This window comes from Triticum aestivum, chromosome 3D (assembly GCF_018294505.1).
Source record: "Triticum aestivum cultivar Chinese Spring chromosome 3D, IWGSC CS RefSeq v2.1, whole genome shotgun sequence".
Classification (NCBI taxonomy): Eukaryota; Viridiplantae; Streptophyta; class Magnoliopsida; order Poales; family Poaceae; genus Triticum; species Triticum aestivum.
Window position 1 is genome coordinate 477,750,625 of NC_057802.1, and position 16,363 is coordinate 477,766,987.

The 16,363-nt window shown below is 47.0% G+C and overlaps 2 protein-coding genes across 2 annotated transcripts; both read left to right on the forward strand.

Moving 5' to 3' along the window:
- Window positions 1–13,341: 13,341 nt before the first annotated feature.
- On the forward strand, window positions 13,342–14,219 carry LOC123074992 (pleckstrin homology domain-containing protein 1). The gene has a single exon (XM_044497695.1). The coding sequence runs from the start codon at window positions 13,580–13,582 to the stop codon at window positions 14,063–14,065; it is 486 nt and encodes a 161-aa protein (XP_044353630.1). The 5' UTR covers window positions 13,342–13,579; the 3' UTR covers window positions 14,066–14,219.
- Window positions 14,220–15,510: 1,291 nt separating this feature from the next.
- LOC123079805 (pleckstrin homology domain-containing protein 1) lies at window positions 15,511–16,363 on the forward strand. The gene has a single exon (XM_044502617.1). The coding sequence runs from the start codon at window positions 15,607–15,609 to the stop codon at window positions 16,063–16,065; it is 459 nt and encodes a 152-aa protein (XP_044358552.1). The 5' UTR covers window positions 15,511–15,606; the 3' UTR covers window positions 16,066–16,363.

Consider the following 16,363-nt stretch of genomic DNA (forward strand, 5'->3'; position numbering starts at 1 on the left):
GTTGCTGCACATTTTGTTAATTTTTTAGTGGACACTTTTTATTGTGGGGTAATTTTTTACCGAACACTTGACGTTGAAGGAATGTGATATGTGGAAAGGTTCGGATGATTAGCAACAAAACCGAATGAATGCATGCATGCGAGTGCGGCTGAGAGACTTACATGCACGTGTTATTCTTATGCATTTTTAGACATGCATGTATATAAAACAAAATTGATGATATCAGCAAAGATTCTATGAAATGTCAAATTCAAAATGTTTTGTAGCTCAAGCTTTCAGTTCGATTCAAAACTGTTTTCACATAAAATATTTGTCGACACCTTTGAAACTAGATCACATGTTGATATATTTTGACAACTTTTTGGGGGTAAAAAGCTATCATGTATTTGTTGACGCCCACTGTACGAATGCCCCCAAAAGATAATTTACGGCAAATACTTCAGGTCAGCCTACTTATGTTGTTTTAAGCACACAGTAATTTGAATCATCTGATAATGAATGAATTGATCTAACATGAATAGTGCATGTTTTTTGGTCCTATAATTTTGGATGCCAAGTAGCATAAGTAGTACCCTATTACTCCCTCCATAAAGAAATATGAGAGCATTTAGATTACTAAAGTAGTGATCAAAACACTCTTATATTTGTTTACAGAGGGAGTAGTTGTTAACCAAAAACATTCAAGCAGGGATGATGCAATCTTGTACTTAATTTAGGATTTCTGGGATCCAATAAAACAAATTGATCAAGTTCGTTGTGGATAGAAATGTGACCACCATCGATGACGGTGGCGAAAGGGAGAAGGGGCAACACAGACGAGTTGTTAAGGAGTGTGCAAAGAATTTTTCGTTACTCTCTTGCAGCAACGCACGGACATATTGTTCCCAAATACTTAAATGCATGGCTGCGCTATCTGACGGAGCCGAGCGCACACGCGAGCTGTTCGATGCTTGCGCACCTGCTACGCGACAAAACTGTTAAGAAAACGGCCTCCTTCCTCCTCGTGATTAAATGCGCAGCTGCACTATCTGACGGAGCCGTGCGCACACGCGAGCTGTCCGATGCTTGCGCACTTGCTACGCGACAAAACTGTTAAGAAAACGGCCTCCTTCCTCCTCGTGATGTACCTGACATTGTCAGATGGTGGATGGTCACTAAGGATTACCTACATGCATGTGCTGATGTCATCTCACATTATTCCGTCTCATTTTTTTAAAAAGCTATAACTTTTGAACCGAGTGTCAAAATGGAAATCTATTTTCACTACTAGGTTTCTCGCGACGAGATCTTCAAAACTAGATCTCATATGTATATGTTTTGATGAATTTTTTTAAAAGCAACTTTGATTCTAGTTGAGGCAATTTTAGTACTAAACAGAAGCAACATCCTTGTATCATGTGTACTAGTAAATTTACCTATCAAGTATATCGTAGACAACATAAAAAACCATGTGGGACAAATTTTCATCGTATGTAGGTGTTGGAAATATGCCCTAGAGGCAATAATAAAAATGGTTATTATTATATTTCCTTGTTCATGATAATTGTCTATTGTTCATTCTATAATTGTGTTATCCGGAAATCGTAATACATGTGTGAACACATAGACCATAACATGTCCCTAGTGAGCCTCTAGTTGACTAGCTCGTTGATCAATAGATGGTTACGGTTTCCTGACCATGGACATTGGATGTCATTGATAACGGGATCACATCATTAGGAGAATGATGTGATGGACAAGACCCAATCCTAAGCATAGCACTAGATCGTGTAGTTCGTTTGCTGAGGCTTTTCTAATGTCAAGTATCATTTCCTTAGACCATGAGATCGTGCAACTCCCGGATACCGTAGGAATGCTTTGGGTGTGCCAAACGTCACAACGTAACTAGGTGGCTATAAAGGTGCACTATAGGTATCTCCGAAAGTGTCTGTTGGGTTGGCTCGGATCGAGACTGGGATTTGTCACTCCGTATGACGGAGAGGTATCTCTGGGCCCACTCGGTATTGCATCATCATAATGATCTCAATGTGACTAAGTAGTTAGTCACGGGATCATGCATTACGGAACGAGTAAAGTGACTTGCCAGTAACGATATTGAACGAGGTATTGGGATACCGACGATCGAATCTCGGGCAAGTAACGTACCGATTGACAAAGGGAATTCTATACGGGATTACTTGAATCCTCGACATCGTGGTTCATCCGATGAGATCATCGAGGAGCATGTGGGAGCCAACATGGGTATCCAGATCCCGCTGTTGGTTATTGACCGGAGAGTGTTCTCGGTCATGTCTGCATATCTCCCGAACCCGTAGGGTCTACACACTTAAGGTTCGGTGACGCTAGGGTTGTAGAGATATTAGTATGCGGTAACCCGAAATTTGTTCGGGGTCCCGGATGAGATCCCGGACATCACGAGGAGTTCCAGAATGGTCCGGAGGTGAAGATTTGTATATAGGAAGTCCAGTTTCGGCCACCGGGAAAGTTTCGGGGTCACCGGTATTGTACCGGGACCACCGGAAGGGTCCCGGGGGTCCACCGGGTGGGGCCACCTATCCCGGAGGGCCCCATGGGCTGAAGTGGGAAGGGAACCAGCCCCTGGTGGGCTGGTGCGCCCCCCCATGGGCCTCCCCCTGTGCCTAGGGTTGGAAACCCTGGGGGTGGGGGGCGCCCCACCTGACTTGGGGGGCAAGTCCCCCCTTGGCCGCCGCCCCCTTGAGATGGGATCTCCGGGGGCCGGCGCCCCCCCAGGGCCCCTATATAAAGGGAGGGAGGGAGGGCTGCGCACCTAAGCCCCTGGCGCCTCCCTCTCCCCCCGTAACACCTCTCCCTCTCGCTGAGCTTGGCGAAGCCCTGCCGAGATCCCCGCTGCTTCCACCACCACGCCGTCGTGCTGCTGGATCTCCATTAACCTCTCCTTCCCCCTTGCTGGATCAAGAAGGAGGAGACGTCTCTCCCAACCGTACGTGTGTTGAACACGGAGGTGCCGTCCGTTCGGCGCTAGGATCATTGGTGATTTGGATCACGACGAGTACGACTCCATCAACCCCATTCTCTTGAACGCTTCCGCTCGCAATCTACAAGGGTATGTAGATGCACTCATCTCTCTCGTTGCTAGATGACTCCATAGATTGATCTTGGTGATGCGTAGAAAATTTTAAATTTCTGCTACGATCCCCAACAGTGGCATCATGAGCTAGGTCTATGCGTAGTTTCTATGCACGAGTAGAACACAAGTTGTTGTGGGCGTTGATTTTGTCAATTTACTTGCCGTTACTAGTCTTATCTTGATTCGGCGGCATCGTGGGATGAAGCGGCCCGGACCGACCTTACACGTACGCTTACGTGAGACAGGTTCCACCGACTGACATGCACTAGTTGCATAAGATGGTTAGCGGGTGTCTGTCTCTCCCACTTTAGTCGGATCGGATTCGATGAAAAGGGTCCTTATGAAGGGTAAATAGAAATTGGCATATCACGTTGTGGTTTTGGCGTAGGTAAGAATCGTTCTTGCTAGAAACCTATAGCAGCCACGTAAAAGTTTGCAACAACAATTAGAGGACATCTAACTTGTTTTTGCAGCAAGTGTCACGTGATGTGATATGGCCAGAAGGATGTGATGAATGATATATGTGATGTATGAGATTGATCATGTTCTTGTAATAGGAATCACGACTTGCATGTCGATGAGTATGACAACCGGCAGGAGCCTAGGAGTTGTCTTAATTTATTTATGACCTGCGTGTCAACTGAAACGTCATGTAATTACTTTACTTTATTGCTAACCGTTAGCCATAGTAGTAGAAGTAATAATTGGCGAGACAACTTCATGAAGACACGATGATGGAGATCATGGTGTCATGCCGGTGACGATGATGAACATGGCGCCCCGAAGATGGAGATCAAAAGGAGCAAAATGATATTGGCCATATCATGTCACTATTTGATTGCATGTGATGTTTATCATGTTTTACATCTTATTTGCTTAGAACGACGGTAGCATAAATAAGATGATCCCTCGCTAAAATTTCAAGAAAGTGTTCCCCCGAACTGTGCACCGTTGCGAAGGTTCGTTGTTCCGAAGAACCACGTGATGATCGGGTGTGATAGGTTCTAATGTTCGCATACAACGGGTGTAAGCCAGATTTACACACGCAATACACTTAGGTTGACTTGACAAGCCTAGCATGTACAGACATGGCCTCGGAACACAAGAGACCGAAATGTCGAACATGAGTCGTATAGCAGATACGATCAACATGAAGATGTTCACCGATGATGACTAGTCTGTCTCACGTGATGATCGGACACGACCTAGTTGACTCGGATCATGTAACACTTAGATGACTAGAGGGATGTCTGTCTGAGTGGGAGTTCGTTAATAATCTGATTAGATGAACTTTATTATCATGAACTTAGTCTAAAAATCTTTACAATATGTCTTTGTTGGAAATATGCCCTAGAGGCAATAATAAATAGGTTATTATTATATTTCCTTGTTCATGATAATCGTTTATTATCCATGCTAGAATTGTATTGATAGGAAACTCAGATGCATGTGTGGATACATAGACAACACCATGTCCCTAGTAAGCCTCTAGGAGACTAGCTCGTTGATCAATAGATGGTTACGGTTTCCTGACCATGGACATTGGATGTCGTTGATAACGGGATCACATCATTAGGAGAATGATGTGATGGACAAGACCCAATCCTAAGCCTAGCACAAGATCGTGTAGTTCGTTTGCTCAGAGCTTTTCTAATGTCAAGTATCATTTCCTTAGACCATGAGATTGTGCAACTCCCGGATACCGTAGGAATGCTTTGGGTGTACCAAACGTCACAACGTAACTGGGTGGCTATAAAGGTGCACTACAGGTATCTCCGAAAGTGTCTGTTGGGTTGGCACGAATCGAGACTGGGATTTGTCACTCCGTGTAAACGGAGAGGTATCTCTGGGCCCACTCGGTAGGACATCATCATAATGTGCACAATGTGACCAAGGAGTTGGTCACGGGATGATGTGAGTTACGGAACGAGTAAAGAGACTTGCCGGTAACGAGATTGAACAAGGTATAGGGATACCGACGATCGAATCTCGGGCAAGTAACATACCGATAGACAAAGGGAATTGTATACGGGATTGATTGAATCCTCGACATCATGGTTCATCCGATGAGATCATCGAGGAGCATGTGGGAGCCAACATGGGTATCCAGATCCCGCTGTTGGTTATTGACGGGAGAGTCGTCTCGGTCATGTCTGCCTGTCTCCCGAACCCGTAGGGTCTACACACTTAAGGTTCGGTGACGCTAGGGTTATAGAGATATTAGTATGCGGTAATTCGAAAGTTGTTCGGAGTCCCGGATGAGATCCCGGACGTCACGAGGAGTTCCGGAATGGTCCGGAGGTAAAGATTTATATATGGGAAGTCTTATTTTGGTCGCCGGAAAAGTTTCGCACTTTATCGGTATTGTACCGGGAGTGCCGAAAGGGGTCCGGGGGTCCACCAGCCACGGGGGGCCACATGGGCTGTAGGGGGTGCGCCTTGGCCTATATGGGCCAAGGGCACCAGCCCCAAGAGGCCCATGCGCCAAGAGATAAGAAAAAGGGAGAGTCCTAAAGGGGGAAGGCACCTCCGAGGTGCCTTGGGGGGGGGGGGAAGGACTCCTCCCTGGCCGGACCCTTCCTTGGAGGAAGGGCCAAGGCTGCGCCCCCTCCTCTCCCTTGGCCCTATATATAGTGGGGGGAAGGGAGGGCAGCAACACCTAAGCCCTGGCGCCTCCCTCTCCCTCCCGTGACACATCTCCCTCCTCCCGCAGCGCTTGGCGAAGCCCTGTTGGAATCCCGCTACTTCCACCACCACGCCGTCGTGCTGCTGGATCTCCATCAACCTCTCCTTCCCCCTTGCTGGATCAAGAAGGAGGAGACGTCCCCGCTCCGTACGTGTGTTGAACGCGGAGGTGCCGTCCGTTCGGCGCTAGGATCATCGGTGATTTGGATCACGACGAGTACGACTCCATCAACCCCGTTCTCTTGAACGCTTCCGCTCGCGATCTACAAGGGTATGTAGATGCACTCCCCTTCCCCTCGTTGCTAGATTACTCCATAGATTGATCTTGGTGATGCGTAGAAAATTTTGAATTTCTGCTACGTTCCCCAACAGTCTTGTAGATCAAATGGCCCACGCTAATGTTGCCCTCAACTTCAACGCGTTCCTAGAGAAAACCAAGCTGAAAGACGATGGTAGCAACTACACGGACTGGGTCCGTAACCTGAGGATTATCCTCATAGCTGCCAAGAAAGCATATGTCCTTGAAGCACCGCTAGGTGATGCACCTGTTTTCCCAGCAACTCAAGACGTTCTGAACGCCTGGCAGTCGCGTAGTGATGATTACTCCCTGGTTCAGTGCGGCATGCTTTACAGCTTAGAACCGGGGCTCCAAAAGCGTTTTGAGCAGCACGGAGCATATGAGATGTTCCAAGAGCTGAAAATGGTTTTCCAAGCTCATGCCCGGGTCGAGAGATATGAAGTCTCCGACAAGTTCTACAGTTGTAAGATGGAGGAGAATAGTTCCGTCAGCGAACACATACTCAAAATGTCTGGGTTGCACAACCGCTTGTCTCAGCTGGGAGTTAATCTCCCGGATGACGCGGTCGTTGACAGAATCCTTCAGTCGCTCCCACCTAGCTACAAGAGCTTTGTGATGAACTTCAATATGCAGGGGATGGAAAAGACCATTCCTGAGGTATATTCAATGCTGAAATCAGCGGAGGTGGAGATCAAAAAGGAACATCAAGTGTTGATGGTGAATAAAACCACTAAGTTCAAGAAAGGCAAGGGTAAGAAGAATTTCAAGAAAGACGGCAAGGGAGTTGCCGCGCCCGGTAAGCAAGCTGCCGGGAAGAAGACAAAGAATGGACCTAAGACTGAGACTGAGTGCTTTTATTGCAAGGGAAACGGTCACTGGAAGCGGAACTGCCCCAAATACTTAGCGGATAAGAAGGCCGGCAATACCAAAGGTATATGTGATATACATGTTATTGATGTGTACCTAACCAGCGCTCGTAGTAGCTCCTGGGTATTTGATACCGGTGCGGTTGCTCATATTTGTAACTCAAAGCAGGAGCTGCGGAATAAGCGGAGACTGGCGAAGGACGAGGTGACGATGCGCGTCGGGAATGGTTCCAAGGTCGATGTGATCGCCGTCGGCACGCTACCTCTACATTTACCTACGGGATTAGTTTTAAACCTCAATAATTGTTATTTAGTGCCAGCTTTGAGCATGAACATTGTATCTGGATCTCGTTTAATGCGAGGTGGCTACCCATTTAAATCCGAGAATAATGGTTGTTCTATTTATATGAGAGATATGTTTTGTGGTCATGCCCCGCTGGTCAATGGTTTATTCTTAATGAATCTCGAACGTGACGTTACACATATTCATAGTGTGAATGCCAAGAAATGTAAGGTTGATAATGATAGTCCCACATACTTGTGGCACTGCCGCCTTGGTCACATTGGTGTCAAACGCATGAAGAAACTCCATGCAGATGGACTTTTGGAGTCTCTTGATTATGAATCATTTGACACGTGCGAACCATGCCTCATGGGCAAAATGACCAAGACTCCGTTCTCCGGAACAATGGAGCGAGCAACCAACTTATTGGAAATCATACATACTGATGTGTGTGGTCCAATGAGCGTTGAGGCTCGCGGTGGCTATCGTTATGTTCTCACCCTCACTGATGACTTGAGTAGATATGGGTATGTCTACTTAATGAAACACAAGTCTGAGACCTTTGAAAAGTTCAAGGAATTTCAGAGTGAGGTTGAGAATCAACGTGACAGGAAAATAAAGTTCTTACGATCAGATCGTGGAGGGGAATATTTGAGTCACGAATTTGGCACACACTTAAGGAAATGTGGAATTGTTTCACAACTCACGCCGCCTGGAACACCTCAGCGTAATGGTGTGTCCGAACGTCGTAATCGCACTCTATTGGATATGGTGCGATCTATGATGTCTCTTACCGATCTACCACTATCATTCTGGGGTTATGCTTTAGAGACTGCCGCATTCACTTTAAATAGGGCCCCGTCGAAATCTGGTGAGACGACGCCGTATGAATTATGGTTTGGAAAGAAACCTAAGCTGTCGTTTCTTAAAGTTTGGGGATGCGATGCTTATGTCAAGAAACTTCAACCTGAAAAGCTCGAACCCAAGTCGGAAAAATGCGTCTTCATAGGATACCCTAAGGAAACCATTGGGTATACCTTCTACCTCAGATCCGAAGGCAAGATCTTCGTTGCCAAGAACGGGTCCTTCTGGAGAAAGAGTTTCTCTCGAAAGAAGTAAGTGGGAGGAAAGTGGAACTTGATGAGATGACCCCTCTCGAACCAGAAAGTAGCGCAGCACAAGAAAATGTTTTTGTGGTGCCTGCACCGACTAGAGAGGAAGTTAATGATGACGATCATGATCAAGTTACCACTGAACTTCGTAGGTCCACAAGGACACGTTCCGCACCAGAGTGGTACGACAACCCTGTCCTGGAAATCATGTTGTTGGACAACGGTGAACCTTCGAACTATGAAGAAGCAATGGCGGGTCCAGATTCCAACAAATGCTTGAAGCCATGCAATCCGAGATAGGATCCATGTATGAAAACAAAGTGTGGGCTTTGACAGACTTGCCCGATGATCGGCGAGCGATAGAAAATAAATGGATCTTTAAGAAGAAGACGGACGCGGATGGAAATGTTACCATCTATAAAGCTCGACTTGTCGCTAAGGGTTATCGACAAGTTCAAGGAGTTGACTACGATGAGACCTTCTCACCCGTAGCGAAGCTGAAGTCCGTCCGAATCATGTTAGCAATTGCCGCATTCTACGACTATGAAATATGGCAAATGGACGGCATTCCTTAACGGCTTCCTTAAGGAAGAATTCTATATGATGCAGCCGGAAGGTTTTGTCGATCCTAAGAATGCTGACAAAGTATGCAAGCTCCAGCGCTCAATTTATGGGCTGGTGCAGGCATCTCAGAGTTGGAACATTCGCTTTGATGAGATGATCAAAGCGTTTGGGTTTACACAGACTTATGGAGAAGCCTGTGTTTACAAGAAAGTGAGTGGGAGCTCTGTAGCATTTCTCATATTATATGTGGATGACATACTGTTGATGGGAAATGATATAGAATTCTTGGAAAGTATAAAGGCCTACTTGAATAAGTGTTTTTCAATGAAGGACCCTGGAGAAGCTGCTTACATATTAGGCATCAAGATCTATAGAGATAGATCGAGACGCCTCATAGGTCTTTCACAAAGCACATACCTTGACAAGATATTGAAGAAATTCAATATGGATCAATCCAAGAAGGGGTTCTTGCCTGTATTGCAAGGTGTGAGATTGAGCACGGCTCAATGCCCGACCACGGCAGAAGATAGAGAAAAGATGAGTGTCGTCCCCTATGCCTCGGCCATAGGGTCTATTATGTATGCCATGCTGTGTACCAGACCTGATGTAAACCTTCCCGTGAGTTTGGTAGGAATGTACCAAAGTAATGCCGGCATGGAACACTGGACAGCGGTCAAGAACATCCTGAAGTACCTGAAAAGGACTAAGGATATGTTTCTCGTTTATGGAGGTGACGAAGAGCTCGTCGTAAAGGGTTACGTCGATGCTAGCTTCGACACAGATCTGGATGACTCTAAGTCACAAACCGGATACGTGTATATTTTGAATGGTGGGGCAGTCAGCTGGTGCAGTTGCAAGCAAAGCGTCGTGGCGGGATCTACATGTGAAGCGGAGTACATGGCAGCCTCGGAGGCAGCACATGAAGCAATCTGGATGAAGGAGTTCATTGCCGACCTAGGAGTTATTCCCAATGCATCGGGGCCAATGACTCTCTTCTGTGACAACACTGGAGCTATTGCCCTTGCCAAGGAGCCCAGGTTTCACAAGAAGACCAGGCACCTCAAGCGTCGCTTCAACTCTATTCGTGAAAATGTTCAAAATGGAGACATAGATATTTGTAAAGTACATACGGATTTGAATGTCGCAGATCCGTTGACTAAACCTCTTCCACGGGCAAAACATGATCAACACCAGAACTCTATGGGTGTACGATTCATCACAATGTAACTAGATTATTGACTCTAGTGCAAGTGGGAGACTGTTGGAAATATGCCCTAGAGGCAATAATAAAAATGGTTATTATTATATTTCCTTGTTCATGATAATTGTCTATTGTTCATGCTATAATTGTGTTATCCGGAAATCGTAATACATGTGTGAACACATAGACCATAACATGTCCCTAGTGAGCCTCTAGTTGACTAGCTCGTTGATCAATAGATGGTTACGGTTTCCTGACCATGGACATTGGATGTCATTGATAACGGGATCACATCATTAGGAGAATGATGTGATGGACAAGACCCAATCCTAAGCATAGCACTAGATCGTGTAGTTCGTTTGCTGAGGCTTTTCTAATGTCAAGTATCATTTCCTTAGACCATGAGATCGTGCAACTCCCGGATACCGTAGGAATGCTTTGGGTGTGCCAAACGTCACAACGTAACTGGGTGGCTATAAAGGTGCACTATAGGTATCTCCGAAAGTGTCTGTTGGGTTGGCTCGGATCGAGACTGGGATTTGTCACTCCGTATGACGGAGAGGTATCTCTGGGCCCACTCGGTATTGCATCATCATAATGATCTCAATGTGACTAAGTAGTTAGTCACGGGATCATGCATTACGGAACGAGTAAAGTGACTTGCCAGTAACGAGATTGAACGAGGTATTGGGATACCGACGATCGAATCTCGGGCAAGTAACGTACCGATTGACAAAGGGAATTGTATACGGGATTACTTGAATCCTCCACATCGTGGTTCATCCGATGAGATCATCGAGGAGCATGTGGGAGCCAACATGGGTATCCAGATCCCGCTGTTGGTTATTGACCGGAGAGTGTTCTCGGTCATGTCTGCGTGTCTCCCGAACCCGTAGGGTCTACACACTTAAGGTTCGGTGACGCTAGGGTTGTAGAGATATTAGTATGCGGTAACCCGAAATTTGTTTGGGGTCCCGGATGGGATCCCGGACATCACGAGGAGTTCCGGAATGGTCCGGAGGTGAAGATTTGTATATAGGAAGTCCAGTTTCGGCCACCGGGAAAGTTTCGGGGTCACCGGTATTGTACCGGGACCACCGGAAGGGTCCCGGGGGTCCATCGGGTGGGGCCACCTATCCCGGAGGGCCCCATGGGCTGAAGTGGGAAGGGAACCAGCCCCTGGTGGGCTGGTGCGCCCCCCCATGAGCCTCCCCCTGCGCCTAGGGTTGGAAACCCTGGGGGTGGGGGGCGCCCCACCTGACTTGGGGGGCAAGTCCCCCCTTGGCCGCCGCCCCCCCCCTTGAGATGGGATCTCTAGGGGCCGGCGCCCCCAGGGCCCCTATATAAAGGGGAGGGGGAGGGAGGGCTGCGCACCTAAGCCCCTGGCGCCTCCCTCTCCCCCCGTAACACCTCTCCCTCTCGCTGAGCTTGGCGAAGCCCTGCCGAGATCCCCGCTGCTTCCACCACCACGCCGTCGTGCTGCTGGATCTCCATCAACCTCTCCTTCCCCCTTGCTGGATCAAGAAGGAGGAGACGTCTCTCCCAACCGTACGTGTGTTGAACGCGGAGGTGCCGTCCGTTCGGCGCTAGGATCATCGGTGATTTGGATCACGACGAGTACGACTCCATCAACCCCGTTCTCTTGGACGCTTCCGCTCGCGATCTACAAGGGTATGTAGATGCACTCATCGCTCTCGTTGCTAGATGACTCCATAGATTGATCTTGGTGATGCGTAGAAAATTTTAAATTTCTGCTACGATCCCCAACAGTAGGCAACTGAGCATCATTCGTAAGCAACTTTATAGTATTGTAGGCAACTTAGTTTTCAAGGTAGTCTAATAGTATCCTAAGGGGGCTACCATGACTAGCTAGTAGCTTAACATCATCCTTAGTTGCATACAACTTAGTTTCATACATAGGCGACTTTGGATCTAAGTTGCTAATGCTACTTAGTTTTAAAAGTAACTTTGATGCTAGATGAGGCAACTTTAATGCTAAACAGAAGCAACTCCACTCCTAAAAATAATTAATTAGCAACAATAAGCAACTAACTAATAATACAGAACAACCACCAAATCGAGGTAGATAATATCACATCACCTTTATGAGCAACTTTCTTTCCACAAGAGGCAACTCTAGTGCTAAAAGCAGGCAACGTCACTACATTGTGTGTCCTAATTAATTTTGTCTAACATTCTCCTAACTTCCTCATCGGTACTTCTAAGTTGCCTATTGTTCATGCTCGTATGTCGGTGTTTCTAAATTGCCTACAATACTATGATGTAGTCTACCGATGATGCTCTTGTGTCTGCTATATATTGCTAGTTATGGTAGGCAACATGATGATGAATCTTGGCCACTTCAGAGTGTCTGTAGGCAACTTAGAAAAACAATGATAAATAACTTCATAATATTCGAGGCAACTATTTTAACAAAATTAGGCAACTGAGCAACAATTATAGGCAGCTAATTACCAGTAGCAGGCAACTAGGCATCAATTATAGGCAATTTATAGCATTTATAGGCAATTGAACATCAACCGTTTGCAACTCAACAATAGGCAATTGAGCAGCCATGATACACAAGTTGGAATAATGTTAGCAAAACTCACAAATATACATAGTGCAGTGAAGTTGCTTTGTATGTACACTAAAGATGCCTTATGTTTTGTGTGATTTTTCTTGTTTTTATGCAAACCAACCTAATAGTTAGTCCAACTAGGCCAAAAAGAAGTCCAACTAGGCTAAAAAGAAGAAGTTGCTCCCCAATAGCACTATAGTTGACTCCATTGCACCCAAAGTTACCCTAAAAAAAATTGACGAAACCAACTCATATGAGATCTAGTTTTGAAGAACTCGTCGTCAGAAACCTGACTGTGAAAACGGAATTGGATTTTGATGCTTGAATCAAAAGTTATGACTTTTACAACTTTTTAAACCCCAAATAAATGCACATGGGAAAGGATCTAGGCTGATTCAATCGGTAGTCACGTGCGCTATGGGATATGACCAAACAATTTCCTTTTCCGCAGTACACAGCTGGACATAACGACATGCACTTACTATATATGGCAATGCGTTCAAAACAACAAACGAGCGCAACAGCACTCCCTAGCCATGTCCATCTTTGTTTAATGAAAAATATTGAAAGTTGACAAATGCCTTCGAGAGGTAAGGCGAACGAGGAGAGACGTCCGACTCTCTCTCTCTCTCTCTGCGATGATTCAAATTGTTGCTATCCAACTCCGTTTTATTTTGAGGGATTGTTGCTATCCATGTGAGCAACGCATCTATACCGATACCGATACAAACCAGCTCGGTAGTACAGCACACAGTCCGACTCCAGCCCGGCCCGTTCCGTTAAAAGCAGGGCCCAGGGGGGAAACCCAACCGAACGAACGAACTGTCCCCAGAAAATCTCCCGACTCGCCCGACCGGATCCCCAAATCCCTCCACGTCTCATGGCGGCGAGCCTGTGGCGAGAGGCGATGGGCGCCGGCGCACCGGCCGCGGACGCGGACTTCCTGGACTACATCGAGTTCTGGCACCAGCCCGAGTGCGCGGGGTGGCTGGACCAGCAGGGGGAGCACACCAAGACGTGGCGGCGGCGGTGGTTCGTGCTCAAGCAGGGGATGCTCTTCTGGTTCAAGGACTCGGCCGTCGACCACGCGTCCGTGCCCCGCGGCGTCATCTTCCTCGCCTCCTGCCTCGCCGTCAAGGGCGCCGAGGGCGTGCTCGACCGCAAGTTCGCCTTCGAGCTCTCCACCCCGGGCGAGACCATTTACTTCGCCGCCGGCTCCGAGAAGCAGAAGGAGGAGTGGATCAACTCCATTGTCCTCCCACTCGCCGCTCCTGCAGGGACCACATGGGATGAAATTTTTCACATGGTGGACACGCTGCGCGAAGGGTTTGGAGCAGGAGGTTTAGATCCTTTTGTGGGAGAGTAGGCTATGTGTAGTGTGTTGGTGTCGGTGTGTTGCTGTGGATTTCGCATTTGTTGACGGTTTCTTGTAATAATAACTCTCTATCTTCTCCTATAAGAATATGATACGTCATTGATGTATTCTCGAAAATAAATTCACAAGAAATTTTACCAAGTAATTTTTGTGTTATGTAGAGATGTGAAAAAGTAGGATGAATGTGGCAAAGATGATGAGCAAATTTAAATGAACCCCTCTCCTTTTAATCGTTTTATTAATAGTACGAGATGATATAACTTAAGATTTAAATAAAAAGGCTATGCTAGTCCCCTCACGCTTGAGTCATATCTTGTTTGACGGGTCCACGATCACGCAATGATGCCAAGGGAATTAATATCATATATATATATATATATATATATATATATATATATATATACACACACACACTTAATCAACGTAAGTATATTGTCATCAATATTAAAATATGATTAAGGGCATGATTATACTTTCAGGTGCATCTAGCGTCGTCGGAGTGCATGTGGATGTATGTTTTCGACAGATCATGTGGGATTGATGTGTGTATCCACTTGATCCAGTCTTCGTTCGTCGATGTTGGATCCTTTCGATCTAGTGCACTGGTCCTAGGACCTTAGCATGACGACTTCTCAACTGTCTAGGTTTGTCCGACTTCGATGAGGAAGGGTCAACGATGACGATGCGTCTTTGGCTCATCGCTTCTTGTGTTCTTTTATGTTGTCAGCATGTTTGATAAATATTGGAAGTTTTTCTCAAGATTTTTTTTCCAATAACAACTCCCAGTAGATGTAAAAAATACTCCCCGTAGACGAGTTAACGCCTTCGATAGAAAGGGCGGATAAGGGTATCTCCAACGCTGACTCGCAAACCGAACACCGTAACTGTTCGCGAACCGAGGGAGGGGGCAGTCCGCGGATATGGATGTGGGAGGGGGTCATCCAATGCTATCCACATACATTTCAAAACAAGTTTAACAAACCGAACGAAATTTATCAAACAAGTCGGATTTTATTAAAGTTCAGACATAATTTACACAAAATCAATCAATATTTTGACCATTCAACTAAAAATTGGAAGGAAGAAAAAACCCTAAACCCTATACCGGACGATCGACCACCCCATTTCGTCTCGAATTTGCAAAAAAAGAAAGTGTTCAAACCCGTTAGCGGACCCATGTAGATCCGCTTTGGAAGGCAAAACATATTCGGACATCGCACGGTTGCGACGGCCGTGGGTGTTTAAGGGTACGCGTTGGAGACGCTGTCAGGCGAGAAAAAGAAAACCTGGACTCTCTCTGCGATGAGCCGATGACTTTAAGTTTTTTTCTTATGAGTTGCCTTTTAAGTTGTTTCTATCCACGTGAGCAACGCAGATACACCGATACAAATCAGTTCGGTACACAGGCCGCCGCCCCCCCCCCCCCCCCCCCCCCCCCCGCCCGTCCCGTCCCGTCAAAACCAGGGGGAAAAAACCAACCGAACGAACTCTCCCGATCCGCCCGGCCCGATCCCCAAATCCCTCCGCATCTCATGGCGGCGAGCCTGTGGCGAGCGGTGATGGGCACCGGCGCCCCGCCCGCGGACGCCACGGACGGCGTCGAGTTCTGGCGCGAGCCGGAGCGCGGCGGGTGGCTGGACAAGCAGGGCGAGTACATCAAGACGTGGCGGCGGCGGTGGTTCGTGCTCAAGCAGGGGAAGCTCTTCTGGTTCAAGGACTCGACCGTCACGCGCGCCTCCGTGCCCCGCGGCGTCATCGCCGTCGCCTCCTGCCTCACCGTCAAGGGCGCCGAGGACGTGCTCAACCGCAAGTTCGCCTTCGAGCTCTCCACCCCGGGCGAGACCATGTACTTCGTCGCCGACTCCGACAAGGAGAAGGAGGACTGGATCAACTCCATCGGCCGCTCCATTGTCCAGCACTCCCGGTCCATGACCGACGACGAGATCGTCGACTACGACAGCGGCCGCCCCGCGGCCGGCGGCAAATCATAGATTCGTCGATTGATTCGGGTGAGCTAAAGGACCGGTGAGGCGGTGGCACCTGTAATTCTACTGTTCTACATCGTCTTTGTCATATTTATTCTTTTAGTTCATATTTTCCACAGATATGATGTATGCACCTGTATATTATTAGTGATTTTAGGTGTCTTTATTTATACTATGGATCGGTTTTGTTCTTATAACTTTCTTAAGTACTGTTCGATTTGTATTTGGTCCTTGAACGTTCTTATCCAAGTGTATATCTCAAGCCGTAGCAAATTGAACAAGGGGATGTTTCTCGGTGTTTTTA

What these genes read in the sequence shown, in the direction of transcription:
- LOC123074992 (XM_044497695.1), top strand. Translation starts at nt 13,580, where the DNA reads ATGGCGGCGAGCCTGTGGCGAGAGGCGATGGGCGCCGGCGCACCGGCC.
- LOC123079805 (XM_044502617.1), top strand. Translation starts at nt 15,607, where the DNA reads ATGGCGGCGAGCCTGTGGCGAGCGGTGATGGGCACCGGCGCCCCGCCC.